This window comes from Leiobunum rupestre, chromosome 4 (assembly GCF_980474605.1).
Source record: "Leiobunum rupestre chromosome 4, qqLeiRupe1.1.hap1, whole genome shotgun sequence".
Lineage (NCBI taxonomy): Eukaryota > Metazoa > Arthropoda > Arachnida > Opiliones > Sclerosomatidae > Leiobunum > Leiobunum rupestre.
In genome coordinates this window covers 38,688,849-38,715,408 of record NC_143387.1, presented here as the reverse complement: position 1 = coordinate 38,715,408, position 26,560 = coordinate 38,688,849, and the positions used below count along the sequence as shown (strand labels likewise).

General features: G+C 36.6%; 7 protein-coding genes across 11 annotated transcripts in view; 1 reads left to right on the top strand and 6 right to left on the bottom strand.

The window, feature by feature from the left end:
* Gprk2 (G protein-coupled receptor kinase 2) overlaps positions 1-714 on the bottom strand; it is a 31,621-nt gene extending 30,907 nt beyond the window's left edge. For all 5 annotated transcript variants that reach the window (XM_090174253.1, XM_090174252.1, XM_090174249.1 and 2 more), the window contains exon 1: positions 581-714. In XM_090174253.1, the coding sequence (XP_090030379.1) occupies positions 581-632 (52 nt within the window). In that variant the 5' untranslated portion in view covers positions 633-714. The remainder of the gene's footprint in view (positions 1-580) is intronic.
* A 3,456-nt stretch (positions 715-4,170) lies between these two features.
* LOC149947694 (uncharacterized) lies at positions 4,171-7,308 on the bottom strand. The gene is made up of 6 exons (XM_090170931.1): positions 7,215-7,308; positions 6,986-7,137; positions 6,681-6,897; positions 5,733-5,967; positions 4,256-4,456; positions 4,171-4,190 (listed from the first exon to the last, which is right to left on the bottom strand). Exons 1-6 carry the CDS (start codon positions 7,230-7,232, stop codon positions 4,171-4,173), a joined length of 843 nt encoding a protein of 280 aa, XP_090027057.1. The 5' UTR covers positions 7,233-7,308.
* A 1,366-nt stretch (positions 7,309-8,674) lies between these two features.
* Positions 8,675-9,732, bottom strand: LOC149947693 (astakine-like). The gene is made up of 3 exons (XM_090172461.1): positions 9,553-9,732; positions 9,389-9,477; positions 8,675-8,944 (listed from the first exon to the last, which is right to left on the bottom strand). Exons 1-3 carry the CDS (start codon positions 9,601-9,603, stop codon positions 8,758-8,760), a joined length of 327 nt encoding a protein of 108 aa, XP_090028587.1. The 5' UTR covers positions 9,604-9,732; the 3' UTR covers positions 8,675-8,757.
* Positions 9,733-11,916: 2,184 nt separating this feature from the next.
* On the bottom strand, positions 11,917-13,101 carry LOC149947692 (uncharacterized). Its single transcript, XM_090173037.1, has 3 exons — positions 12,920-13,101; positions 12,621-12,759; positions 11,917-12,545 (listed from the first exon to the last, which is right to left on the bottom strand). Exons 2-3 carry the CDS (start codon positions 12,687-12,689, stop codon positions 12,225-12,227), a joined length of 390 nt encoding a protein of 129 aa, XP_090029163.1. The 5' UTR covers positions 12,690-12,759; positions 12,920-13,101; the 3' UTR covers positions 11,917-12,224.
* Positions 13,102-14,550: 1,449 nt separating this feature from the next.
* LOC149947691 (annexin A5-like) lies at positions 14,551-17,541 on the bottom strand. The gene is made up of 10 exons (XM_090172136.1): positions 17,365-17,541; positions 16,928-17,003; positions 16,629-16,723; positions 16,289-16,405; positions 16,163-16,213; positions 16,064-16,097; positions 15,546-15,709; positions 15,270-15,450; positions 14,915-15,027; positions 14,551-14,845 (listed from the first exon to the last, which is right to left on the bottom strand). Exons 1-10 carry the CDS (start codon positions 17,380-17,382, stop codon positions 14,702-14,704), a joined length of 993 nt encoding a protein of 330 aa, XP_090028262.1. The 5' UTR covers positions 17,383-17,541; the 3' UTR covers positions 14,551-14,701.
* A 1,300-nt stretch (positions 17,542-18,841) lies between these two features.
* spn-A (RAD51 recombinase homolog spn-A) lies at positions 18,842-20,519 on the bottom strand. Its single transcript, XM_090171316.1, has 7 exons — positions 20,433-20,519; positions 20,247-20,327; positions 20,041-20,178; positions 19,771-19,980; positions 19,361-19,699; positions 19,175-19,296; positions 18,842-19,107 (listed from the first exon to the last, which is right to left on the bottom strand). Exons 2-7 carry the CDS (start codon positions 20,325-20,327, stop codon positions 18,984-18,986), a joined length of 1,014 nt encoding a protein of 337 aa, XP_090027442.1. The 5' UTR covers positions 20,433-20,519; the 3' UTR covers positions 18,842-18,983.
* Positions 20,520-23,845: 3,326 nt separating this feature from the next.
* On the top strand, positions 23,846-25,232 carry LOC149947689 (vesicle transport protein GOT1B). Its single transcript, XM_090171810.1, has 5 exons — positions 23,846-24,078; positions 24,147-24,238; positions 24,392-24,570; positions 24,641-24,722; positions 24,929-25,232. Exons 1-5 carry the CDS (start codon positions 24,054-24,056, stop codon positions 24,971-24,973), a joined length of 423 nt encoding a protein of 140 aa, XP_090027936.1. The 5' UTR covers positions 23,846-24,053; the 3' UTR covers positions 24,974-25,232.
* The last annotated feature ends 1,328 nt before the right edge of the window (positions 25,233-26,560 follow it).

Genomic DNA, 26,560 nt, shown 5'->3' with positions numbered 1-26,560 from the left:
GATAGTTGGTATTACTCTAACGTTATCCATAAACAAAGACGCTCAGCCTTTTTAAAACCAAATTAGTATGTTATGTATGAAAGCACCACCAAGTGAAAATGCTTCAACTGGTGAAACAAATATGAAAGGTGGAAAAAGTTCTACCATATTAGAAATAATATATTAAGATATTTTTAAAGTCGTTAAAAGAATTTTCATATTAGGATACATCAGAGATAATAATATGGATAGCATAGTATGTGGCAAATGTTATTTTGTAAACCAGAACAAAATGCAGCTAATACATTTAACATCCTTGTTAAACCCAGAATATTCTGACAAAAGTGAATATGAAAAAACACGAAGTAATTGGTCCCCTAGTAATGATTTTACATACACATAAATGACAATTTAATTTCCTTCACATAACACAACAACAGTATGCAACTACGTATTTGTATTTTGATTATGTTGCAACAAGCTGTAAATTTAAGAGCAACATCTTTCCCGGTAAATGCACAGGACTTGAGCCTTGGTCACTATTACTCTGCTTTACGCCTAGGCTTAAGCTAATTTACGTGATTATTGGAAAACGACTTACCTTCCCTCGCTTTCAGGTACACGGTATTGGCGACAATATTCTCTAATTCCATCAGTTCCAGCTTGGTACGTCCAAAAATATAGGGTTCGTTTACGAACCCTCTCGACAACAAGAAGAAAAATTGGGTAATGGATAACAGGAGCCACAATTTTTCTCGCAACAGGAACGTAGGGGGGCCTACTAGGTTAATCTTCCGGAAGTCCCGAACTTGTGCCGGGCCTTTTTCAGTCTCTACGTTCGTCTATAACCGGCCTAGGCTTCGGCGTGTTCATAACAATAGGATTTTAAAATGTAAATAATTTCAACAAATAGGCCTAAGATTAGAAATAACGGAACATATTTTTAGAATTAACTATTTTATGCAATCATCTGTGATATAGATAATTGCCCCGGCTGCAATACAAAATTGAGCACTGAAACAATACAAACAGACCGAGATGGTTAAGGTTCTACAATTAAGGTTTTGACCATCCACAAACTCTCGTAAATTACAGGATTGAGATTTGGGACAAAATCGAACTGTACTGGCAAATTCTTTTGAAGCAAGTGCTTACAGATTAAAATTTAAAACTTTTCTCCTGAAGTCATTATTACTTGAGACTGTAGCATACTTAAAGTATATATAGTTACAAATTATACACATCCGGGTGAAAAGAGTATAAAAAAGTGTGATTTGAAAATGATAGGCCTAATTACTCTCATTTTAAAAGAAAATTAATAAAACAAGATAACGCACGCAGCAATCAGTAGAAAAAAATTAGTATTAGCATTGAGGCAATTTGATTTTGATTTATTCTTTTCGGTTAAATCTTCCTCGTAGGGTTCTTCTTTTGAAACCTATATAAGTAATATTTAAATTAAATTTTAGTAAAATTAAAATTTTGTATAGATCTTGACATTACCACAGTGAATTCCGACGGTAACTCCACCGTTACGTTCAGTACGAACCAGTATCTACGTTCTGCTATAAACATTTTTTTACCAATATGTCTATTTTCAAGAATTGTTTTGGATTGGTTTAATTTGTTGAAGAGTCCTTTCAAATAACAAGTCGTTATCGTAGTGCTATTTGTCACACCTAATAATTTCATAAATTAAAATGTATAGTTATATAGATCCTTTCTTAGTAGAGAGCGTACAGCAATCGCGGTTTTTTAGTTCCCTCTAGTAGGATTTAAATTCGCGACCGAAAACTATCGCTACGCCCCCTTTGGTTTGCCATTGAAACCTAGACAGGTAGCGGCTAAGGCAGACGCTATTAGTTTTTCTTCATTGTTATTCGTAAATTTGACTTTATAAATAATTATACTTGTATTTTAATTTAATTTTTGCATCGTTTGCTTATATTTTGATAAGTTTATTTAAGAAAAAACGTTCTTATGCCTTTTTAATTTGTCTGTAGCAGACGCTAGGTCTTAGGCAGCCGCACAACCTCAGAGAAGCTAGCGCCGTTACGCCACCTTGGCTGCGTTCAACAACTCTAAAATAGCTCAGCGCTGAGCTCAACGGTCAGCGGTTTTTTGTTGAACGGGTTTTTTGACTTCCGGTTTTGACGTCACGTTGATCATCGGAGACTCAGCGGAAACATCGGCTGGGCGAGATGGTTTTTCCGTTGCTCATCGGTGTCGTGACGTCATTCGACAAAGTTAAAGGAGGGGTAGCAGACGATATTTTGTTCGTTAAGTCAGCGAACTATATAAAATTTATAAATCGTACAACAACTTTAGATTTTTGTGACGTAGCGTTGATTAAAAGAACTCAACGATAACTCAACGGTTTTTCTCCGTTGATAGTTGTTGAACGCAGCCCTTGACTCGTTTCGGTCGCTATGACGTTATTTTACGCCGATTCTGTGGTCAAATAGTTTGAGTTGGACTAAAAACGTTTTTCCGAAATGGCTGCCTGTGGCCTTTTTAGCAGATAAATTCTGGCTAGCAAACGCAAAACCCGATTTACTCCTTTACGCTTCCTTTTCAAAAGAAGTAAAAAGAGTAGCCCTAATCAGTGGCGTAGCTAGGGGGGCGGGGGGGCGGTCCACCCCGGGTGTCACCCGTTTGGGCGTGATTTGGGGGTGACACCCGACCTTGAAAAAAATAATAACTTACCCAAACTAGAGACCAGTAAGTACTAGTAGCACACCATGATATTCGCCCTAATACTCCGGAACAAGTGAATAGTTTATGGGGCAGAGTAATTCTCATTCCCGGAACAGGCGAATAAAACGGTTTAGGGTAAAAAGAGTACACTTTTAGTCGGAGAACAGGCGAAAAGAAACCACACAGTAAGAACATTAGCATTAAAACAATAGCAAGTGTCATTCTTGTAGTTATTATGTTACTTAAACTATACCATGAATGTTTTCAACCATGTTCTTTAGTTCTTTAGTTCAGTTTACGCCCGACAAAGGGTTATAAACCCATCACGTCGAGACAAGGAGGAGCTAGTCGTACAGGTTCAGGTACGCAGCAAGGGCCTTTCGGAATTGGGCCCTGTTGGGGATATCGTTGAGATAATCAGGAAGGGAATTCCACTCCTGAACGGAGGAGGGAAGAAATGAATGCTTGCGCACGGAGAGTCGGAAGCCCGGAAGAATCATGGAGGCGACACGATTTCCTCTGGGAGGGCGACGCCAGTCGGACAGGGCCGCCGAGAGGGGAGCAAGCGCACCACAGGAGCGGTGAACCACACTGTTTACGATGACGAGACGCTTTAACCGACGTCGCAAAGAAAGAGTGTCCCATTTTTTGTTCTTGAGTACGTTTGTCATAGATGTACTCCACGCGAAACCAACACTGAACTATATCATTCAGGGCTCAATAAGTGTATTTCACTTTCTTTTCCTGACTAATAAAATTATTATTATTTACCCTTTCTACCATCTGGGGCTAACATGGGCGGTGCCTTTTGCGTCTTACGTAATCACTTGAGCCAATCAGGAGGCAGGCGATTGTCGTTGACTCCATCCACAAAACATTTCCGGGATTGCGCGATTTAACCGGCGAAGAAAATGACTCGTGATTCTTAGAACAATTCCTGTACTTTAACAATATTACTTGATAATCATAAATAAAGGAATTTATTATTAATATTCTTACCTATTTTCGATCAATCAAAACGATGTGTATTCAAATTTTTTAAACTAAATTTATCGCTAAGCCTGGCACTGAAAACTAGTCAAGTTTCAAATCGTTGAGCTTCGATACAATTTTTGATCGGTGGCGCGTTCCCAACGTCATAATTACCATCCTGGCGACTAAGGCTAGAATACCTAGTAGTACGTTTTAGCATGGTTTTAGCTACTTGGAGATACTGTAATAATTAATACGTTAATGCTTTGCGTTTATTTTCACTGACAAAATTAATTTTTTTAATAGACACGATGCAAAAATTATATTAAAATGCAAGTATCATTATTTATAAAGACAAATTTACGAATAACGATGACAGAAAACTAATAGCATCTGCTTATTTTTAGCCGCTACCTATCTAGGTTTCAATGGCGAACCAAAGGGGGCGTACGGATAGTTTTCGGTTGCCCACCATTATTTTTGTGTACCAAAAATTAAACTATAGGGATAAAACCTGGTTAATTAAGCGTTTCTAAGCCAAGCTATTAATTTGTTCATATTAACGTTTAATAAATTCATCAAAAAAGATCCGATTCTGCGCTCTTACCGGGTGATGTTGTAAGATTTATGAAAGTTAAATCTTCGTATTTGTCGTCAACGCCAAATGTATTGAGAAAACAGGTTTTGTAAAGCTCCAAATCTTTAATTTCATTGAAGTTTCCGTTGAAAGTGAATATAGCTTTAATGGTGTAATTTGAAGTTACTCTGTAGTCCTTTAGTTTCGGTTGGTCCATGACATTAAAAGGCCCTGATTTATTATGAAACTGAATTTATTATTCATAGCTGTGTAGGCTCAGGGTATTTCCTGTCGAATCTCAGAAAAAAAATTAGCTCTATTGTTACCATGGTGATAAACTATAGATAGCGCACTATAGCAACTGATGGAAATCAATTTTTGGAAATCTCGTGCTGGTAAATGGCAATCGCTTCGTTACAAAAGCGCCAATCAGAAAGCTCTCTGTCATTTATTGGGGCCCGTACGCTCAGCAGTATGCCACGACAGAAGAACTAAGTGGCATAATTGTAGAAAGGCCCATTCTCTCATTTTGAATTTGGTCCCATTTTTCTAGCTACGCCACTGTCCCAGATGGTAATGATATTTTTCAATATTCATCGTATCATAAGTAACATAATAACAAAAAGTATGACAATTAACGAGATTTACAACCAAACTGATTTTCATAGTTATTGCGTAATCAAGTTGTTTTCTCAGCACAGAGCCCTCTAGTGTCTAAAATATGCGAGACTTCCGCTAATCCAAAATATCTGGTTTCCGATAGATAGGCGGAATATTAGGCTAAAGTGATAAAAGTTAAAAAAGTTTTTCTCGGCGCCACGAGCTCATGTTTTTTTTATAACGCGTGATTTGCACGCGGGCTTCAAAGCAAAATCAAAGCCCCTCGCGACTCCAGAACGTGCTCTCCGATATTAGCAGAAGCAAATGAACCGAAGTTATCAGACCGCTATATCTCTCATACTAAGCGCATTTTCCATATGAGATCTCCCTTTAACCGACGTTTTCAAATTTCGCGCCTTCATAGCTCCACAATCGCCATTATCGACTAGAAGGTGATGACGGGTAAATCGAATATGGATACCCACAATTCCCTAGTGCAACTTTTGGTGGGAGCTAAAGGGGGTGGAACTCCGATGGATTTTCATCTCCCCACGTTAAGGAAAATGCCTGTTAAAATTTTGGCCCTCTCCGATAATTTCGGTTTATTTACTTCTGATATTAGGCTTAAATTTTTATCAAAAAGTAGTCATCCAAAACGGTAAGTCGCGAATCCAAGTCACAGCTTGAAGAGAGTATCAGTGCCGAAAAAAGGTTCGGTTAGAAAATTAGCATTACAGCACTAGGAAGTGTCATACTGATTGTTATTATGTTACTTATGATCGTATAAATAAATATATTCATGGTGTTAAGTCTTAAATTCTGCGTGGTTCAGTACAATGACATTAGAACTTTAAACATTCCAAGCGTTATGGTGGAGTATTTTTGCCTTTTTAAAACCAGAACTTACCAATAGCCGTCTGAAACCTGGTTTCGTTGTCGCTTAAGTTTGAAACCGTGATCTCAAGATAGTAGTTGTACCCGAAAATGTCTATGCTAATGTTTCGGAAAATGAAGCGGTTGAAGCCGGTTCTAGTTAGGGAAAGTACTCCCAACAATAATTTTCGATTATTAATGCCCCTTTGCGGTGAACTTTTGTAAATCCAAGGGTTTGCCACTACGATATCCGCCTTCCAAGTATCACTCTATAAATAAGAATTACAACCAAATCAGTTTCTAGACAGTTCTCGGTAAACAAGAATGAGAATCTCTCTTTACACAACTTTCTAATTGCAAAATGTATTTTTCTCTGTAATAGCGTTTTCCATTTGACTACTCGAGATTCGCTCCGAATCCATCTTTGACCTATTTGATGTCAGTGGCGCTTTATTCGGAAGCTTAAAAGGAACACGTGAAAAACTTGCTCCGAGAGCGATCTCAACCTGTTGATCTGTCGAAATCGGCAGAACGGTTTCGAGTGATCTCAGAGCGGTAAACGGAACACTCAAAAATTGATCGAAGCAGATCCGACCATGGAAATGGAATATGACATTTTGATAGAGGCGATCTCGAGCGCTGGAGAGCAGTTCGCTGTTCTATCAAGAATGCATTGGGTACCGAGAATATGGAAAGGCAGAAATTAGAAACCCACCCTCGCATACTTTGTAGCGAAATTAAATTAGTCGGCTTTTGTTTTTTCGTGACACTCTTTCATCTATATTTAGGCCTTGTGTTTAAAAACAAACCAACTTACGGCACAAAGTATATGTGAGGGTAGTACCAGAGGCTAATGCTATTTCGTCATATTTTTGGGGTGCCTCAATGCATGCTTGGTTCTAGCGATATTTATTATTCGAATTTGATCTGCCTCTTTTTAACGAAGACATCTCTGTCGACTTGGATTTATGCTCGTACTTACCAGTAAGCTCCAGTTGGTAGCTGGTCTGTTTGTTATTTTATCGTAGAGATACACCCCGGGATTGGGAATTAAAGCTTCTTTGATCAAGGGCATGTAGGGCGGGTTTATGGACGCGACTTTCACGTACATCGGTCTCCTTTCGACACGAATGGGCCCCATTTCGCAAGGGGCGACGTCCTGGGCGTACAAGAGAGAGATGTACGCTAGAAACGTGAAACTGAAAGGGTGGTCAGAATCGGATTATTAGACAAAAGAACGCTTTTGTCTCTCAAATTCTCGAGTCAGTTTTCGAAATTATCACGCACTCGACTCTCTTCAGTATCAGCAAGTTTGTGAAATTGGCTATTCCGCATTCGACGGTGGCCATACGGTTTCCCTTGAGGAATTGGTCCGTTTCGTTATCTACAACCCGTATTTCCATCTGCACGTGATTCAACTGGTACTCCACCGTAACATTCTTGATTAATAGAAAAAATAATCGTTCACAAACTTGTAGATTGTCGAACTATAGATAAGGCAAACAAACACACAAACCTCGTCGTCGATTACCATAGCTGTAGCGTAAAATTGCTCGTTGATCACAATTGTCGTCACGTGTTCCAAAGCAACTATACGGTACGGACTGGTATATTTTCTAAAGAAACAAAAATTATTCGCCAACTTTTATTTTATACTTAAGAAATTTAAAGTGATACATACACGGAGTAGTTGTTGGTACATATTTTTGAAGACAGAAATCCTTGACAAATATTTGTCTACGGGAAATTAAACTATGTATATACTGACATCAAATGAGATATATTTATGGCGTTTTTATTTGGCCTGCTCATGCCAAAACTGCTCTCAGCTTCCACTCGGGAAAAGGAAATGTAATTTTTCAGTTAGAGGGCGGACGAGAGTGATTTCGTTTTTGGGAACGTACCGGACCCGTACCGAGTGAGACTGCTTTTTATTTTGGTCTCTTTGGTGCGTACCTGGCTCTTCGAACCGGAAGAGAAAAATGTCGTTCAACGTCGTATGGTACTTTTCGGTAACTCCGGTACAGCTTCGGTCCACTTCGCTGAACGCAGCTAGTATTTCGTGGGACACTTTTGGTAATATTTTAAATACAGTTTGTAATCTTTCCCTAAAGATTAAAAAATATATGTCCGATAATAAAATACTTCAATTTCCTAAAACTCATCAATTTAAAAATTTAAATATTGAAAGTATTCTGCTTCAGAATTAATTAATAATATGAAACTAATCTTGCTTGGCCCCTTCCATCTTCTCACAAAAATTTATTTTTCAATCAAAATTTGCTCAGAATTATATTGCTCAATCACTGACATTGGAGCAAAAAGGAGCGAGAAATCTATCACGGAGCAGCGTAGCAATGTAATAAAACGATTCTTTCCGGGATCATAGGACCACGCTACATTTTCAGAGCACTGTGGGAGCAATCGGAGCAGCCCAAAGAAAAACGTCATTAATCAGATCTTAAAGATAGCTTTACAATTTATTTTATTTTATCTAAAGCATTCCTTGTTTCAAATGAAATATTCGTTACTAATAAGGTACTTACGATTAGGAATAGAAACGCTATTCGCAATTCAAATTGTTTGAATTTTGTCATTACCAACGTACTTTGTCTAAGCCAAACAAACGTTTAATGCCTCATTCGTTTCGATCAGCCAGAAATGTTTTACATTTGACTGAGAAAGAAATTGCTATTTTTACTCAATTGGGTTGTGTTCGAAGGAAATTGTTGGAAAATTGCTAGGTGTCGTGATTGTCTGAAAGGAATCATTAATGCTTAAAAATCGATGACCCAGGACGATATTTTTTCTCCAATGACATGACATTTTCTCTCTATTTTCTGTATAAAACGGAAACCTTTTATGGGACAACTTGAAAAATACGATCTTCGAGAGCCTTCATTACTCGTACATCAATATGCATTAGACGGGGAAACTGTTCTTTAGGTTTAAAATATTCAAAGTAAACGTCCCTAATAACAAAACCAGAAACATTTTTATTGGTTCCTTAAGGATGCTTATACAAATGGAAAGTCGTATGGCGTGCGATATGACTCTTATTATTGACAGTTTCCCTTGTTACAACTTAGTTTTGATTGGCAAGGACAAACGGCTCTGTAGGCTCCTATCACTTTCAACTTATAGTTGCTTTGCGGACTAAGAGGTATCTCAACGTCTTCCGGTTTGTTGTCGGGTCTGCATGGTTCTCCAACATCTCTCAACTTCTGGCACGTCGGGAGAATGTATCTAAATAATTGAAATGTTTTAATGAAATCCTACCAAACTATATAATACCAGGGGCTGATCACAGTAACTACACAATTCCTTTTTTGGTGAATATGCACTGCGTGATTAAGAGCCCCCCCCCTCCCCCCTCAAGAACTTCTTTGTAATTTTCATTTAACCAATGGAGATCGGAATATAAAAGGTTGTAAGATTTACAATTAGCCAGGTCATCGTTTTTGTTAAGAAAATTTTGGCGAGTGGGGGTCAGACGCCATTAATGCTTTGAAAAGGCCAGTGTTTTCTAATACTCTAACCGGTACCGAGTGTCACATTATCCATAAGTAACATTTTGCGTTAGGTCTCGAAGGAGGTGCAAAACGGGCTGCAAAAACACACTGCGCCTAAGGACCCCAAGTGGTATAACCGTGTCTCTGGTTAGCGAAAGAAGATATGTGGAATACGTACTTAACTTGGGTGGAATATACGCAGCATTCTCCTTCGTGACAATCGCCGGGTACGCTGCATGTACCATTATTATGATGTCCAAGAGTCAGCTGAAATGGCCAATAATTTGTAACCTTAGTTGTCTTTTTTTTAAATCAAAATGGCCGTTTTAGATCACGATTTACCTGAATGCTAACAACGATTAAGAGAGCGACGGTGAAAATGGCGGTGTTCATCTTGGTGGGAATGGTTGACGACTGTTGTTGGTACGTACCGCTGTTCGCCGTTTTATATCTTTGCTGCCCCGATTTTGTCTCTGTCCACGCCCATCCGTCATCTTCAAACTCTACTCAATTATATTCGCGGCTATTAAACTCACTCTTTTCATTGGCAAGAAAAACAAAACAGATGGAAAGCCTAAAGACAAACCGGATTTTATTTTAACGATAATATATTGTTCTGTGGCGTCAAGTTATGCAATAGCTACCTTTCCCATCTACGGAGAAACAAGCTGCCGCCTATAAGCGAGCTCGTGGCGGTTTTTTTGAGAGATTAAACGTGTACTGTAAAACGCGTCCGAAGAACGTGTAGAGATGGTAAAATAAACTACAAGAGTGGTTTTATTACGATTGTTCCACCGATTTACCCTCATTATGCCCTAATTAAGATGATCTGAAATAAATTCCTCCTCCAAATATGATTGTCGAAAAAGTAGACACCATCACGAGTTGTCCCCGCGCGTTTCATTGCACGAGCTTAACCTCTTAAATTATAATGTAGGAGAATTGAAATAGCGGATATTCCCCCCCCCCCCACCCACCCACCCAATTTAATCCAACATTCCAAGTACCATTAATAAAGTGACAAGTGCACCACTACACCTGTCTGGACCTATTTTTCCCGAGAAATGACAATTGTTAATATAAAATAATATTTTTTGACTTATCGTATGAAACGATTTTTATTTCACTCTATCGGACATCCGTAGAGAGAAACAGCACCTACCCTTAAAAGTTTTTTTTATTTTTTGTTTTTAAGAAAATGTTTTTCCTTATTTGAATCTCTCCGAATTCTTGGTATTAGTTTGACGTCGCTATCTCTGTGATGGGTGCATGAAGGCAGTTCATTCCGTGACCTTTATTTCGTTCTTCGGATCCCTTTCTTTGCCTTGTTTTATCAGTTACACAAATATACTTAAAATTTCGATAATATGGCGCAGCTTGTTCCACTAGAAAGTTTTCTACTCTAACCTAAGTGATATGTGTGGACGTAATAGTTTCCCCAGAAGTATTCATCTGGCTACACGGCTAATGTTTTACTATTGTTTTGAAACTAACTGATTTTTCAAAATACATTTCGGAAGATAATATAATGCGGGGTTAAGTACGTAATATAGTTAACTTACAACGGTAACATACGGTTTTAATATTATATATCTCTATCTTCCACTAATATCATTGAAACATGTTCCAGAGCAGGCTGATTTCTCAAAATACATTTCGGAAGAAAAAGTAATTTCTATTTCTATGGATAGTAACGAAAGGCAGAAGCGACGTATTTTCTAAGCTTGGTAAAACCTTCTTAATCATACGCAACGGTAATACTAATAACTTTAAAACCCTTAATACACTAAAAACTTTCTTCAAACTAAAATTTGGTATTTGATAGAATAGTTTGATACAAAAATGAATTTGGTCCTAATTTTTAAACGTCGCGCTATTTGGTTAATACGAATGTTGTGGTCTTCGCCGTGTTTGTGGTGATTATTTATGAATAGGTCATTGATAATGCATTGAAGTTATTTTTTGTGGTAAAAAATATCTCTAGATTGTTATTCTTTAGTACGTTTATTATGTCAATTTAGGTGGTTAATATTTAATTAAGAGAATGGACCGGGTGTTTGCAAAAAATATTCAAATTTGAACCTTAGTATGCAAGATATACTTAACACATTGGGGGAGGGTTTTCTGTACTCAAATCAGATACGTAGCCAGAGAAATTGAGTGAGCCCCCCCCCCCCCACCGAACCGAAATCCTGGCTACGCCACTGACTCAAATGTCCACGACATCGTGTTATTAACTCTTATCCCCTTTATAATACATGCTTAAATTAAAGTGGAACGGCCAAGCTTTTCCAAATATCGCCTTATTTGCATATCCAAAGATCAACAAGACGTTCAATATACTTACACCAGATGTGGATAATGGGGGAAGTATGAAAAAAGTCCAAAATTGCGTGATATGAGAGTTTCGCCCTATTTTGTCTTTGAGCTACGCGTAGAGTTACAGCGATTTCACTGCCTGTAGTGTTCATACGCGGTAAAGCGGTTTCAATCGTCTGCTATGATTTCTGATGTCGCCTAGGCTGGTCGCGTCTGGATGGTAATATGGGAGACTATCAGGAGATAGTGTAATATTTTTTTGTACCTAATTGTGATATGGATTTAAACAAAGTGATACAAATTATAGAGGAGAAATTAGGCTTAACAGTTTTAAAGATAATTTATTCAATTTTCCAAGGGGAAAACTTAGACATAACAGGACTTATTAAAAGGCTATGCCACACTTTTTTAAATATTATTGATAAAATATCATCTAACCCATTTGAAACTACCGCCTCAAAATATCATCGCAAGATAAAGATTACCAATGTAGAAAAAAGTACTTAAACATTACTTGATTGGTATGGCCACTTGCGTTAAGATTTCCCATATTTGTTAACATTTTTCAACTTTGATGGCGTAAATGATGATAGAATCTACAAAAATGAATGTCTTCAACTAATTCACACTTATGGAAAGATCACTTATGCACTGATTAAAAACTATCTTCCCCACCTTATGAACAATAGCGTTTATCAAGAAAAGAAACTACTAGTAGACCTAAAGAAATTTGAGAGATCATTTTTTGGTGGGACAAATGGCAAGGTTTTTAATGAAGTAATAGAATCTTCAGTAAGACCAGGGCAGAAAATAAAACTGTTGTCTAAAACTTGCTGGAAAATGTCTTTGGCAATATTTATGTGGAAACTTTCACTTTCAAACAGTTTAGCAGTTGTAATAAGACCTTTAAAGATATGAAAGACGGATGCTTCACCACTTTTATTTACAATAATTTTAACTGGATCCATTCCGCATACAATCATGAACCAGTCTTTCCTTGTTATTTCCAAAATTCTCTGTTAAAATTACAGATAAAATTAGTAGATTTCCAGATTTCAATGACTGAATATAATTAAATGTAAAATTGTTACTTCAGTATCGCATAGTCCATTCTTTTCTCCAAGAAGCCTTGAGAAGGAGGCATTTTTTCTTATCTTCATTGCGAAGCCAAGCCTTTATTTCATTAATTTTCGTCACATCCTCTTAGGTATTGTTTTAAAATGACAACTCCTACAAAAAGTTTAGTTGTAATTAATAAATAGAGAAATGTGTAATTTAAATGATAATATGAATGTAAATATAATTATTTTAAGAAATATAACTTTGAATGAGTGAATGTTTAGATTCTACAGTGTCGAAGAGCTTTATTATTACCAAGGGTTAACTTTACCTGAGGTTTTTCTTCACATTTTCTCTTTGTTGGAAAACGCTTCTGTAATTTCAGGACAGACACAAATATGACCGCGATTCAACGTTACATCATATGTTACGGTTGTTTGCAATAATTTTGATTTAACTTCTAGGCCAAATTGTGAAGAAAAAACCGCCGTCATTCGCGGACTTCACTCCGCCATTTTTATTTAACCAATAATTTTGTAACAAAACCCGTCTGCCAGCCCACGGCCAACTTTGATCACGCGCTGTTCGCGCTACTACGGCCAACACATTCGTCGAAATTCCGCGAGCAAGGATTTTCCCCCTATAAACTGTACTATAATGTGTAGGAGTTCAGCGCCACGCTCGGTGGTTATATTGTCTTCAATGTAAAAACTATACTAAAAATAATAATCCGCTAGGGGCGCTGACGTCATACACATCTTTTGCTCATAGGTTAACACAGAAACGTCAACGAATGAGATGGTCGCTGTAGCGCGAGAGATGCGCGAGAAATCAAAGTTGGCCGTGGCCAGCCAAAGAGTTGAAACGAACTACTTTCGCAAGTTACGTCACTAGACGCTGCTAGTCCATCCCAAAGACCATAGCTCTCGAGTGAATTATGTTATCTATAGAGAAACTTTCATGTTCGCGATTTTTACCATTGGCTCTATGGGCCATTTCATACTTCCCCCATTATCCACATCTGCTTACACGTACTTTTTAGGCCAAAAACTATTTTTTCAAGACAAAATAAGGTACAGTCCCGTTTGGTTTTTGTTGCCATTTTTGTGTAGTTCGAAGCTTGAAATTTCAGTGATAGCTTTTTGGAAAGAACAACATCGTGAGTATATAAATCTTTAAATTTATTTGCGGTAACGAATATTGCGCCAAAATGAAACTGCGAGTGGTCACACACTCACACCCCTCGAAGTCAACTTCTCATAACTCCCCAGGAACGTTTCTACAAGGGTTGCATTATACGCGCCGTGTTGCACTGAATACAAATATCTTTACAGATTTAAAATCGCTGAAGTATTTCAAAAGGTATTAAACAAACAATTCAGCTTTTAAACTAAAATTTTAACCCTAATGTTATTTATGGAGTGAAAATTGTAGCAAAAGTTAATACTTAATTTTTTTTATGCGGTTTTCACCATAAATTTTAGTTTTTAACGGGCTATAGGGCTATAGGGCTATCTAACTGGTTAAAGCTTGACCGTTCCCCTTTAAGATTTGTTTTAAATATACGGGGAATATCATTCTTTAATAGAATTTTACGGAAATCGGGCTTTGAAGCTCCACATTCAAAGTGCATTTCTTGTCGGTAAATTAAAAGATTTGATTGATTACCAACTTAAGGTCTATTCACACGAGCCAACTTTTTGATCCAACTAGATGAGTCAATTTTGAGTTGAGTAAACTAGTTGGTTCGTGTGAATAAAAGTTCGATGAGTTGATCCACCAAAAAAGTACAGCGAGAAAAAAATGGATCACTGATCCATTTTTGCTGACTCAGCATTTTGATTTGAAAAGTTGGCTCGTGTGAAAAGGTCTTTATAATTCGCTATAGGACTTAAAAGATATTCTGAATTAAGTTACAAGTACACTTGTTTTAAACCATTAAGTCTTTATTCGTTATGTTTGTGCGTCAAAGATTTTAACAGCGGGTAAAAAATCTATAGCTCGATGCTGATGCTTTAAGCAAATAGGTTACTATTTCTATTAAAGATATCCAATTTCAATACGTCTTTATTCTCCGAAACATCACAATATGATCTTTTCTTCGGCAAATCATCTACCTGGACGTCTGCGTACTTTTGGGTTGAATTATTTTGAGGAGCAACTTCCGGTAATCGCCGCTGGTGTCGTCCGCCACGTCCTCGCACAGTTCGTTCTTGAACAGTTTGGTGTATTCGACTTTCACGTCTTCTAGGTCGAACTGAAATTATTTCATCTTGAATGTTAGCTATCTCGAGGCGGATTACAAATGATTTTTAAAAGAGCTTACATCCGATCTCGCAACCAGAACTCGGATGAGTGATCTGTCATCCGTTCCGAGTCCTCGAACCGCGTTATTCAACTGATAAGCGAAATATTTGGGTATGCTGAAGGCACTCTGAACTGAATTGAAAGGGAAGTTCAAGTTAGGATCGATTCTTCGCCCATGATAAATACGATTATAAGTCTCATAAGTATCACAATAATCAGTGCCGGAATAACCATTAGGAACTTTATACACAGTGCCTAGGGCCTACGAACGAGCTTTTAAATGGTAGCCAATCTAGAGCTAAGTACCTAGGGCCTACGAACACCTAGAACTGGCACTGACAATGATTATGTTTCTTACGATACGATGAACTCACCGATGGCGAAAAGCGCTTTCTTCAGGGATCCGGTGAATTCCAAAAGTACGGCGGTCCCTAATTCGTGTCCGGCAATCAGCAAATACGCCTCCGCCAATACCTTGATCGAGGAGCTGCTCTTCTGGCACATGATTTTCAGAAAGGCTTCTTCGTCCGCTCCCCACATCTTACCGCATCCAGCCTGCAAGAAACCGTCTCTCAATACAAACAAAGACTACAAGCGCAAAGGTAATGCCATATTGAAAAACAATTTCGTTTACTACTAATGTGACTTACGTCGAAAAGCTTTTGAGCAGCGATTTGAATTTCACTTTCGTCGGCGGGTTGATTTTCTTCTGGCACGACATCTTCGTTGGCCAAATCTAATCTTTCCTTTATAAGCCGTCCAAATCCGTCACTCAGTTTGGGGAGCAGATCGTCCTCCAATTCGGTGTTGTATTCTGTAAACAAAAAATACAACTATTCGCGACCGAAAACTATCGCTACGCCCCCTTTTGTTCGCCATTGAATCCAAGATAGGTAGCGACTAAAGCAGACGCTATTAGTTTTTTCTCATCTATATTCGTAAATTTGATTTTATAAATGATGATACTTGAATTTTAATATAATTTTTTTATCGTTTGCTTATATTTTGATAAGATTATTTAAGAAAAAATGTTCTTGTGACTCTTTAATTGAGACGCTAGATTATAGGCACAACCTCCGAGAAGCTAGCGCCGTTACGCCACCTAGACTCCTTACGGTCGCGAATAACGTACCATTTACATCGAAAAAATAAACAACAAACGGCATACTCTGTTTGTAATTTGTTTTGATGTCCCTCAGCTCCTACAACGAAAAATATGTTAGTAATGGAGAATATCGCGAGCCATATGGATAGAGGTGCGTCATACCCATGGTTGAGACGTGCATATTATATCACAGATGCAATTGTCGTCGATGCGCTAAGAATTGTTACGAAGACTCATTAGCTCTGATGTGGGGGATGATGATGATGAAATGGATGGTAATAGTCTCACTTTGTTGACGGCTGCGTGCAAGCAGTCTATCAGATATTCCGCGTGAGGAACCAGGAGAGCCAAGCAAGCTTCTTCGAAGTCACCGCCCAATTCTTCCTTAATGACATCGGCCAATTCCTTTGAAACGTAAAAGAACGTCATTTCGTATTCATCTACTTTAAATTATTGAAAAAGCTGAAAAAACCGATTCGATCAACACGTGGCCCCGAAATCTTAAATTCTTATAGGACTTTCAATCACGGACAATAAACTCCTTTTTCTTTGGTTTTCCACAATTCGACATCAATTACCAAAAAACCGGTTCCCATCAATAACCTCAGTCAAATTGGTATTTTCTTACCGCGCCATATAAAGCTTTGTATTTGTGTTTAATTTCCTGTCTTTGATTATTGCTGTGACCCGTCAAAACATCGATAATGGCTCGTCCATCGCAACCTATTCCAATAATTATACAAAAATTATATGCTGATTTAGTAACTTAACATTACAAGCCATTTTAAGTGATACACCGTTCTTTTTAAGGCTTTCGGACCCTTCCCAATTTGATATTATTAGGTAATTTCAATGGATCAGGTGATGTGGTCTGCGAAGGCTTCGAAAATGCACAACTCGATATCGCAAAACCTCGTTGTTATTTACCTAATCCCTTGAGGGCATTCTGAAGTTTGTGCGCGGACTTCTCGGCGTTAAATTTCGGATTTGGCTGAATTGTTCCCTGTACAAAAATCAATTTCGTAAGCGGACACTTTTATTTATATGATCGTTCCACCGAACAAGTAGCGCGAAATTGGGCCGGTGCGATCATTAAAACTTGTCAATTAAGTAAACAATGTCTTCAATACTCGGCGAATAGGTGTTTCCGTAAAATGAAATAATAACGTCTACTACTAAAAATATCTCATAATTAAACTTAAGCGCGCGACACCAGTCACATTAAACCTACAAAATTGGGTTTTCCCGTATTTTAGATTCAAATATGTAGTGGTATTTTCACGCGTAAAATGAATCGCCCAATTTCCAATTTAGCAGCACTAGTATTGTAATCACGACCTTAGAATTCGTCTCCAGCAACATACCCGAAATTTCGTACTCATGATGTGGTGGTAGTGGTGGGTTCAATGATGTTTTCGGACGAGAGTGGTCGTCGGTCTTCAGTGAAAGAGCGCGCGACAATGGCATTGGAACTGGACAAAATCAAATCGCCTACACGTATATATTGTTCCGAAGTATAACAAGAACGAACACGGACGTGGTTTCTATGACGACGAAGACATAGAGTGGATCGTTATTTCACTTTTAATGGATCTATCGGCTAGAGTTTATTGTTCTTTATCGCTCGCTGTTTGAAACACGCGATTATAACGGGCTCGAGGTTTCGTGAAAGGCACTAATCCATCTTGTAAACGCCTATCAAAGAAAAGCGGCAAGGGAATAGAAATACCATATCGGGGATAGTTTAGGGTTACTCACTTCCGGTAATGCTACGACGTAAGCCTCGAACTACTGATACTCGTCTTCAAAAAAGCTTAACGCTAATACGATAGCTTTCAAACCCCGATATAGTTTGAAAACTTCCTGGTATCTATACAGTTTCAATTCCTCTTCTTTATTTTCTATGACTATTTTTGTCAGGTAGAGACTATTTCCTTACGTTGTAGCGGAGGAGCCCTGTGAACTTTTTAATGGAAAATCCTGAATTCTTCCACAGCCGCAGCATTAAAGTCGTTCAAGTATAAAGGCTTTCGTAACTTGTTTTAATCCATTGTCAAAGCGTTTAAAAATTTCAGTTGTTTGTTATAACTTAGACGAATAATTATTCGTCCAAGGTTATAATGTGCCAGAGGTTACTTCACATTTAGTACTATAATGTACAATTTCTAAATTATTTATAACTTCCATAGAAAAGTTGTTATCTTAGAACACACATTTTTCATTTGTAAATTATGACAGCATATAAGTCTTTGATTTTTCTTGTTTTATATTTTTGTTAGTCCTAAATGCAATTTTATTCCATAATTACAACATATACCTTTTTCCTAAAACTTCTAAATCCTCTGTGGCCCTGTAAGTAAAACATTTTATGCAAAGAGTGGTTATAATTTCCATGAAAAACTTGAGTAATGAAACGAGTGATCCTTCAAATTACAAAATACACTCAAAAATTTTAAATCTCAAGGTGACTACAGAAAACTCAAAAAAAATCTTATAGGAAAAATGTAGTCGTTTTAAGGATTTTATAGGAGAATTTAGGATAAATTCCTATAAAATTACAGGAAAAATATAAGATAATTTCCAGTAAAATATAGGTTTTAAGTACTTATGAAGTGAAATTCCATGTTTTTTTTGGTAGAATTTGATTTAATAATTAGATAAGCTAGTGAATATTTCTAAAACTCTTTCTTTATAGATTTTGATATCAAAATATATAATTCCAACAGTTTCACAAATATAGGAACACCTTGAAAATGTAAGAATATTTATAAAATATAGGTGTAGTCACCCCTGATATCTTCAAAAATAATGATAATAAATGGCCAATTTCAAACTTGTCTTTTGAATGATTTTAATACAATTGCTTATTTTTGACAATATTTACAAATTGAATTTAAATATTCAATAAACTGAAATACTTAAAATACATATATAATTAATCATATTTTTAGCGTGAAAAATCATATTCTTAGTGTGAAAAATGTCAATCTTTCGCATCACCAATCCCATCTGGATTAATGGCAAACATAGCTTCTGCTTCTGGTAAACAAGGAGAGTCATAGATTTTGCATATCCTAGTTTCTCCACGCCCCTTACGTAGATATAGCCTAAATATGAAAATAGATAATATTGCCTTTGTTTTTAGAGAGAAATGCTTTTTTTTTTTAAATTCACCTGGTAGTGGATGCGTGAGCCATTATATTTCCACCAATAGGCTTTTTTGGATCGGCAGCAAACATAGCGGCACCATCAACTTGAGCTACAACTTGATTTGTAATAACAACAGCTACTCCAAACTATAAAAAGTCAGAATGATTATCTATTGACCAATTTAGAAAAGTTTGTTTATTTGGAATTTACCTCATCAGCTAGTCTCAGCAACATCCTCAAAAATCTTGCTAAATGCATTTGCCTAGCAGAAAGTTCTCCTCTTCCTGAGTAATCAGTTCGATATAATGCCATGGAACTATCCACAACTAGTAAGGCATATCTGGATTCAGACATCATGGCCGAAGCTTGAACCAGAAGCTGAGTTTGATGATCTGTATTATACGCTCTTGCATAAGCAACATTATCAAGGACATCACTACCAGAAAGGCCGTATCTCTCTGCAACAGCCAACAACCTTTCAGGTCGAAATGTACCCTCGGTGTCAATGTACAGACATTTTCCTTCTCCACCATTGTGATCAATGGGCAACTGAAAAAATTCTATTATTGGCAAATGGTACTAGAACAATAGAAATAAAGTTATAAATTATTATTATTCACTTGGCATGTGACAGCTAATGTGTGACAAATTTGAGTTTTTCCTGTTCGAAATTCTCCAAATATTTCTGTTATGGAACCAGTTTCAATTCCACCCCCCAATAATTTATCTAACTCTTTTGAGCCAGTTGTGACTTGAATTATTTCAGAACGTTTTAGATGAAATTCAGTTGCCGTTGTAAAACCAAGAGGAACAAGCTTAGAAGCTTCATTCTATAAAATAGCAGCTTTCAAATACATACAAATCTTTTATCAAATAACAAGGAAACTCACTATGATTTTGTCAGCCTTAGCTTCGCTTATGCCCTTTATTTGTAACAACTGTTTCTTGGGCGCATATGCAACAGCTTCAACAGTATAAAAACCTGCTTCTTCTAGTTTTTTAATATCACCGGCCGTTATTCCATTACCCTTAAAACAAATTAACCTAGTATAATGACAATATTTACTGGCAAACCATAAAATAGCACTGTATATACTTCAAGTGTTTTAATTTTTTGTGGTCCATATTCCTCTTCCACTTCAGTTGTTTGATTGATTAAATCTGCAATTGCAGCCATCTACAATGATTCTAAATTATTACGTGGCTAATTGATTAAAGAGTGGACTGTGTGATAATCTATTTAAATATCCTTTATTTAAAATATTTTAACTGGCAATTTTACCTGTGAGTGTCAGTGATGGATAATTTTAAGCCTTAAAACTGGCGGGTTTTTTCTTGTTTTCGCTCTTAAGGCCTCAGCGTTGCCAGGTGCTGAAACTAAAACTCTTATGGTGCGTTCAACCAAAGATAATTAATTTTAAACTCGTACCGAGTTTAAATTATCTTTGGTTCAACCATAGCCGTCTGTAATACAGGCCATAATTATTATGAACATTAATTTTTTTTAAATCTGGCTCTTAGCTTCGGCATTTGATAACCGCCAGATGTCGGTAATATGGAGAAAAAAACCACCCGTGTGACGTCATCTTGCTAGTCAACTGCTGCATTTAAACGGTGGCGCGTGTGATTTTTCCAACGTTTTAATACATCAAGCTAAGGCTTATTTGTTTACTTTCTATGATAACGTTACGCTGATTTTTGGGATTCAAATTTGAATTTCCGACAAATATTTAATATTATTAAATCAAAAGTAAATAGACATAAACAGTCTATTTTATTTTGATTAAATACTATAATTTGGACTGAAAATCTAGAATTTTCAGTCTTTGAAACAATAATTTGACTTTGGCAACGCTGGGTGGAAGCATAGAAATCGGATAACAAACTAGAACGCTTAATCGAATGGCTGTCAGGCCACCGATTAGATTCTTGGCTAAAACGACAGTAACACCATCTATACCGCGCGCACGAAACTTATTTTATCTAGTGATCAGGTCTACATTGTGAATAACATAGGCACTGATGCCAATAACCATTTACTGGTGTTGTTGATTCATTAGTGATCTTTTCCGCTTTTTTAAACGGTTTTAGCATAAGTACAAAGCGAGAGAAGACTGCAACCATGGGCCAAATAATGATAAATCCAGGACATGACTCTATGCGAAAAGCCCGTCCAACAGCGCTAACACCCGACCACTATTGCCCCCTATTGAGAAAAATGCGCGATCGCGGACCTACGTCATTTTGGGGGCAAATTTTTTAGGGTTAGTTTTCAAAAATAATACACGTGGTCGTCGTAGTAAATATCCTGGAATATTTATTCATAGTTATCATATCTAGTGTGGTTATTAATGTAAGTACTTTTTTTTACGTACTACGTTCATAATTAGTATAATATATATAACTATATAATATTAAACATATACTTTCCTAGAATCGTTAACATTAATCTAAAAATGAGGGGCCAATATGGCAGGATTTTCGAATTACAACCGCCACTTATTTCCGAATTTCGACTTAGTCAACACAAGATGGCGTTCGGGAAACCGGAAATTTCTGCTTCATTTTGCTCCCAATTTTTTTTATTTGCACCTTTTCCCCGCCGACTAAAATGGCCGCCCGTTACTTTTGGTGGACGACCGATTTAGTACGTATGAAGGTACCAGAGGCATGTCCTGGATTTATCATTATTTGGCCCATGTATTAACCAAGTATATTCCTGCTGGCTCTGAGGTCTACATTTAGCGTTGAAATAATACACAATGTATATACTAATTTAAAGTATTAAATATAATTTATTATACGTTTCATTCGCTCGCGTTCTACATGTCGAACAGTCTCATCGGTGTCAGGTTTTCTTTACAAAGCATTGATACTGGTCTTGTGGATTTATAGGGGCTCCAAAGTTCGGTGGCAAAATGTGTGTAAAGTCAGTAAAGTGCGAAATTTACTGTTGGCTCTGCCCGCCTCTGCCAAGGCCGAGTGAGGGGTTGGGGGGAATGAAAAGCATGCTTAATTTTCTTTCTTTTTTTGCCACCGAACTTTGGAGCCCCTTTAATCCTTGCGTCAATCAATATGAACTAATTAAATTGAAGTGACCCATTATTCCGACTTTCCCATCATTTTCTCTCACATAACCTTCACAATAGCTTCATTTTCAAGCGATTTATTGCAGAAATAACAAGAGTTAGCTAGGCGGTAAATTTTAAACACGGTTAAAGGGGTTCCAAAGTTCGGTGGCAAAATGTGTGTAAAGTCAGTAAAGTGCGAAATTTACGGTTGACTCTGTCCGCCTTCATGCCTCTGCCAAGGCCGAGTGAGGGGTTGCTGGGGGGAATGAAAAGCTTGCTCAATTTTCTTTTTTTTTTGCCACCGATCTTGGATCCCCTTTAAGTCAACGAAGGCGCAAAATAGTAAACCGCGAATACTACACAACGATTACTCATATGTAAAATGTTCATAGAACATGTTTTGTAGGAAATATCCGGGCACTAATGTTCGTAATTGGGTTTATAGTCGTACATACAATACTAACGTAGATATTCGCGATAAACCATTACTGTGCACCGGTTTCCCCCATAACCATTGCACATAAAACAACTATTTCTAACCGTAACCTATGAAAATATATGTTTTTGTTTGAGTAATTACTCCTAAAAGATTTAATTACGCAATTTTGAACCATTCTTAATTTTTTATTTTTTTAAAACTAGCTTTCTATGATTTGAAAGAAACGCGTTTTCTATTGCGTTCTTAGCGATTGGAAATTATGGTAAAAAGAAAACTATTTCTAACACTAACCCGTGAAAAGATGTTTTCTTTTGTGTATTTACTCTTACACGATTTAATTACGCAATTTTGAGCCATTCTTCAACTTTAATTAAACATAAGTCGCTTTAATAATGTCAAAAAATCGCGTTAGCGTCGAGCTAAAGTCGGCCATTTAATCTTAGGCGAAATAGTGTTAGTTCACCAGTGCGGCGCCGATGGCGTAACTTTCGTTGCCAGCCAAACGAAAAGCATGGGCCAAAGGTAGGGTTCTTTAAAAGTTCTAATCGGACCACGCGTCAAAATTTCAAAAATCGTTCTAGTATGTTATCCGATTTCTATGGGTGGAAGGAGGTTACTCTTCGAGCAACTCTAAAAATTGTCTCAACATTACATGCATTCTATAAATTGTTCATTAACTCTTTCAAACATTAAAACATTTTTTTTAGGTTATAAATTTGCAGGATATTCCTGATTCTAGTTTAATGGCTTCAAACTTCCTAGTTCATTTTCTCAAAAACTTGATAAACACGGTTCATTTTCTCTAAACTTGATAAACACGGTTCATTTTCTCAAAACGTGATAATAGAGAGGTGAAGCCAAAACCGGAAAAAAATACAGAAAACGTGTAGAGGGAACTTGTAGGAAGTGCAGGTTGTTCACACAAAGCTACGTCTACATTCCTTCAAGTTCCCCCTACACGTTTTCGGGCGTTGGCTTAACCGGTGTAATCTTAATTTTTCAAGTTACTTTTTTATTTCGGTCAAAGATGGAGTTCGCAACGTAAATAACCGTGCTACCATTTTCAACATTTCAAATATTTCCTGGAGGTTGAGCCAAATATCAGTCTTAATATGTAACAATTATTTTAAGAAAAATATGCATTGCTTAAAATTAACATTTAAAAATCATTATAGTGGAGTCCACTTCCATTAAATACCAAACATAGCATCGAGTTATTCGATTTCCATAATAAGTTGAAAAAATGGTTTACTTGCAAATGGCTACTTACATGACAGTTTGAGTTTACGTGGAAGATGATATTAATTTGACTTACCCTAATTATTTTGGTTTGAAAGTTGTAGTTAGATGAGATTATTTATAAGTGTTATTTGTAAATTAAAATTTAAGGAATATGTTTGACGTAACGGACTTTCAAAGTAAGATAAAAAAAATTGATTAACACTTGGTTATTTTATTCCACATGTGATACCCAAATTCATTGTAGAAATTGGCATTGGATTGACTGGATTTGGAGTTTCATTTATTTTTTTAGGCGTTTTATTTTTCTTTGATAAAGGGCTTCTAGCTATTGGAAATGTATGTCAGATTTGATCACACTTCAAATGTGTTGGGTTGGGCAATTTTAACTTCAGATTAATTCTTGTTGAAAAGTTAAAATTTCTTAATTCTGATATTTACCACTGTTGCTTATATAGATATAGAAATATAATTCAAAGTTTTAAATTACAGATATTGTTTTTATGTGGGCTTGCATTTGTAATTGGCCTGGAGCGAACATTCCGATTCTTCTTCCAGCGACATAAATTAAAGGGCTCAGCCTTCTTTTTTGGTGGTATCATAATTGTTCTATTTGGATGGCCTTTTGTTGGCATTTGTATAGAAACATATGGCTTTATATTGTTATTCAGGTTAGAAAAACCCTTGTTGTGTATGAACTCACATCCTGGAGTTTTTTAAATCAAAGTCCCTTTTTTGCAGTGGATTTTTCCCAGTTGCTGTAAACTTCATTAGACGGATCCCCGTAATAGGAACAATTCTGAACCTGCCTTTCATTGGAAAGGTAACGAAATTGTTTTTAGGGAATATATAGATTAAGAGGTTCACAGATTTCACAATTTTTTTAAGTATTTCTCGAGTTCTGAACCTGGTAAGTGCGTACTTATATGCCCAAATCACTGAAATTGGGAAGAAATTACACTTTAGCCTCTGTTAATATTGTACTTTTGTTCTTTTATTTTGTCCTTATTTTCTGTGAATATTTTCTAGTTTGTTGATCGACTGGCAGGAGATTCAAGTCGTTCTATGGTGTGAACCAATATTTAAAATCTTCACGTGTTTATTTATAATTAGTCTCCATGGCAAACTTATTTACATAAGAACTAAAAAATTTAAGGTGACTGCTAAGGAATGTTCAAGGAACAAATTATGATCCACACTAAATGACAAAGTGAACTTTTTTAGACACTGTTTTTGTCTTTATTTGTTTAATATATTTTTTTTTGTTAAATAAATTGGCTCCATGTACCAAGAAGGCATATGGAACCATGTAAATAAATGTAATTTCAAAACCGATTTCCAAAAAGGTCAATAGATGGCGGGAAAGGTTTTAACTGTACTTATTTCTCAAAACCAGTGATGTTCCTGTTAGATTTAAGAAAGTATTTTCTACCCTAAACAAAACGTACTTTCTGAGGAGCAAACGTACTTTACGTATTTTAGTCGACGCTGCGAGCGCCATCTAGAGTTTTCACACGGAAAAGGCGCCAATTTTTTTAAAATTCAAACGAAATGGCAAGAAATATCTATAAAATAGGCGCGAATTTTAATTTAATTAAAAAGAATAACTCCAATAGCAATTTAGAAATGTTTCATACGATAATGAAATAATGAATAATTGAATACAAATTTTTGGCATAATTTCAGGTATCATGTAATTGTTTAGACATAAAGTTCGAATTAAAGATCAGGGGGAATTGCTTTCTTAATCAAACAACGACTCGGCGGCTCCCAGTTAAAACAAGATCTATCTGTTGTGGTTTTTCCAATAAACTCTTTAGTTAAAATGAGGGAATTACAAGTTTTTGTTGATAACAAATTTCTCTGATCGCTTTTAATTAGTTTGTAGTTTGAAAACACTCTCTCAACGTTAGCACTTGAGTGCGGCAAAGAAATGAGCGCTTTTGAAAAACGAGCGAGTGTAGGGAACATTTGATTTCCTAATGAATTTTTAAATTGGCCAACTTTATTCCAAAATCCCTCTAGTGATTCATCACTATTTCCTAGATTTTGTAAACAATCAAAATTTGGCAGCATTCTCCACTCTTCGTTTAGAGTTTCTAATTCTTTAGCGGAAACTTAGTTGGGAAATTGCGTAGCTAAAGGTACAAGACTCGCTACCTCCCCAGATACGGCGATATATGGTTAAAAACACGATATTTTCGTTAAAAAAAGATCATCGAATGAAAATCGGGATTTAATTTGGGAGCACAGCTCCTCGTAGAACTCGGTTACTCTTTCATAAAACATCGTTAAATCATTTGGGCAAATTTTGACTTCAGAAATCATTATTTCTGCTTTGGTACCGATATAGACGTTTGTGGGAGATAGCCGTTTCGATTTATTTTTTGGACAAATGTTACTGACGGAAGTTTCATCAACATATTTTTTTGCAAAAAATTTCTCAGCATCGTTTAATCTCTGTGTGCAGTTTTGTGATTCTTGGAGATTCGCTTTGAAAAATAAGGTTCATTTTGTTAATGTGACCTAAAATTTAATTTAAAAAACTGTAGTATAATTTGTTCGTTGGGTTTCTCAATGCATTAAGAATTGTTGCAGCCGAAGCTACTTTGTCCTCTAGGGCAGCCGATTGAAAAAAAAAGTATTAGAGCCGGCCATTGT

What these genes read in the sequence shown, in the direction of transcription:
- LOC149947691 (XM_090172136.1), bottom strand. An exon ending in TGCACGCAGCCGTCAACAAA is followed by an intron (nt 16,214 to 16,288) that starts GTGAGACTATTA and finishes AACAATTCTTAG; the next exon opens with CGCATCGACGACAATTGCAT. An exon ending in CAAAACAAATTACAAACAGA is followed by an intron (nt 15,710 to 16,063) that starts GTATGCCGTTTG and finishes TTTTGTTTACAG; the next exon opens with AATACAACACCGAATTGGAG.
- LOC149947689 (XM_090171810.1), top strand. Translation starts at nt 24,054, where the DNA reads ATGTTTGACGTAACGGACTTTCAAA. An exon ending in TGACGTAACGGACTTTCAAA is followed by an intron (nt 24,079 to 24,146) that starts GTAAGATAAAAA and finishes AATTCATTGTAG; the next exon opens with AAATTGGCATTGGATTGACT. An exon ending in GGCTTTATATTGTTATTCAG is followed by an intron (nt 24,571 to 24,640) that starts GTTAGAAAAACC and finishes CCTTTTTTGCAG; the next exon opens with TGGATTTTTCCCAGTTGCTG.
- LOC149947694 (XM_090170931.1), bottom strand. An exon ending in CTGATACTGAAGAGAGTCGA is followed by an intron (nt 6,898 to 6,985) that starts GTGCGTGATAAT and finishes CCACCCTTTCAG; the next exon opens with TTTCACGTTTCTAGCGTACA. An exon ending in CAGGTTTCAGACGGCTATTG is followed by an intron (nt 4,457 to 5,732) that starts GTAAGTTCTGGT and finishes ATAATAAATCAG; the next exon opens with GGCCTTTTAATGTCATGGAC.
- LOC149947693 (XM_090172461.1), bottom strand. Translation starts at nt 9,603, where the DNA reads ATGAACACCGCCATTTTCACCGTCGCTCTCTTAATCGTTGTTAGCATT. An exon ending in TAATCGTTGTTAGCATTCAG is followed by an intron (nt 9,478 to 9,552) that starts GTAAATCGTGAT and finishes TGGCCATTTCAG; the next exon opens with CTGACTCTTGGACATCATAA. An exon ending in GTATATTCCACCCAAGTTAA is followed by an intron (nt 8,945 to 9,388) that starts GTACGTATTCCA and finishes TCAATTATTTAG; the next exon opens with ATACATTCTCCCGACGTGCC.
- spn-A (XM_090171316.1), bottom strand. Translation starts at nt 20,327, where the DNA reads ATGGCTGCAATTGCAGATTTAATCAATCAAACAACTGAAGTGGAAGAG. An exon ending in TGCTGAGACTAGCTGATGAG is followed by an intron (nt 19,297 to 19,360) that starts GTAAATTCCAAA and finishes GACTTTTTATAG; the next exon opens with TTTGGAGTAGCTGTTGTTAT. An exon ending in GCTCACGCATCCACTACCAG is followed by an intron (nt 19,108 to 19,174) that starts GTGAATTTAAAA and finishes TTTCATATTTAG; the next exon opens with GCTATATCTACGTAAGGGGC.
- LOC149947692 (XM_090173037.1), bottom strand. Translation starts at nt 12,689, where the DNA reads ATGAAGATAAGAAAAAATGCCTCCTTCTCAAGGCTTCTTGGAGAAAAG. An exon ending in ATGGACTATGCGATACTGAA is followed by an intron (nt 12,546 to 12,620) that starts GTAACAATTTTA and finishes TAATTTTAACAG; the next exon opens with AGAATTTTGGAAATAACAAG.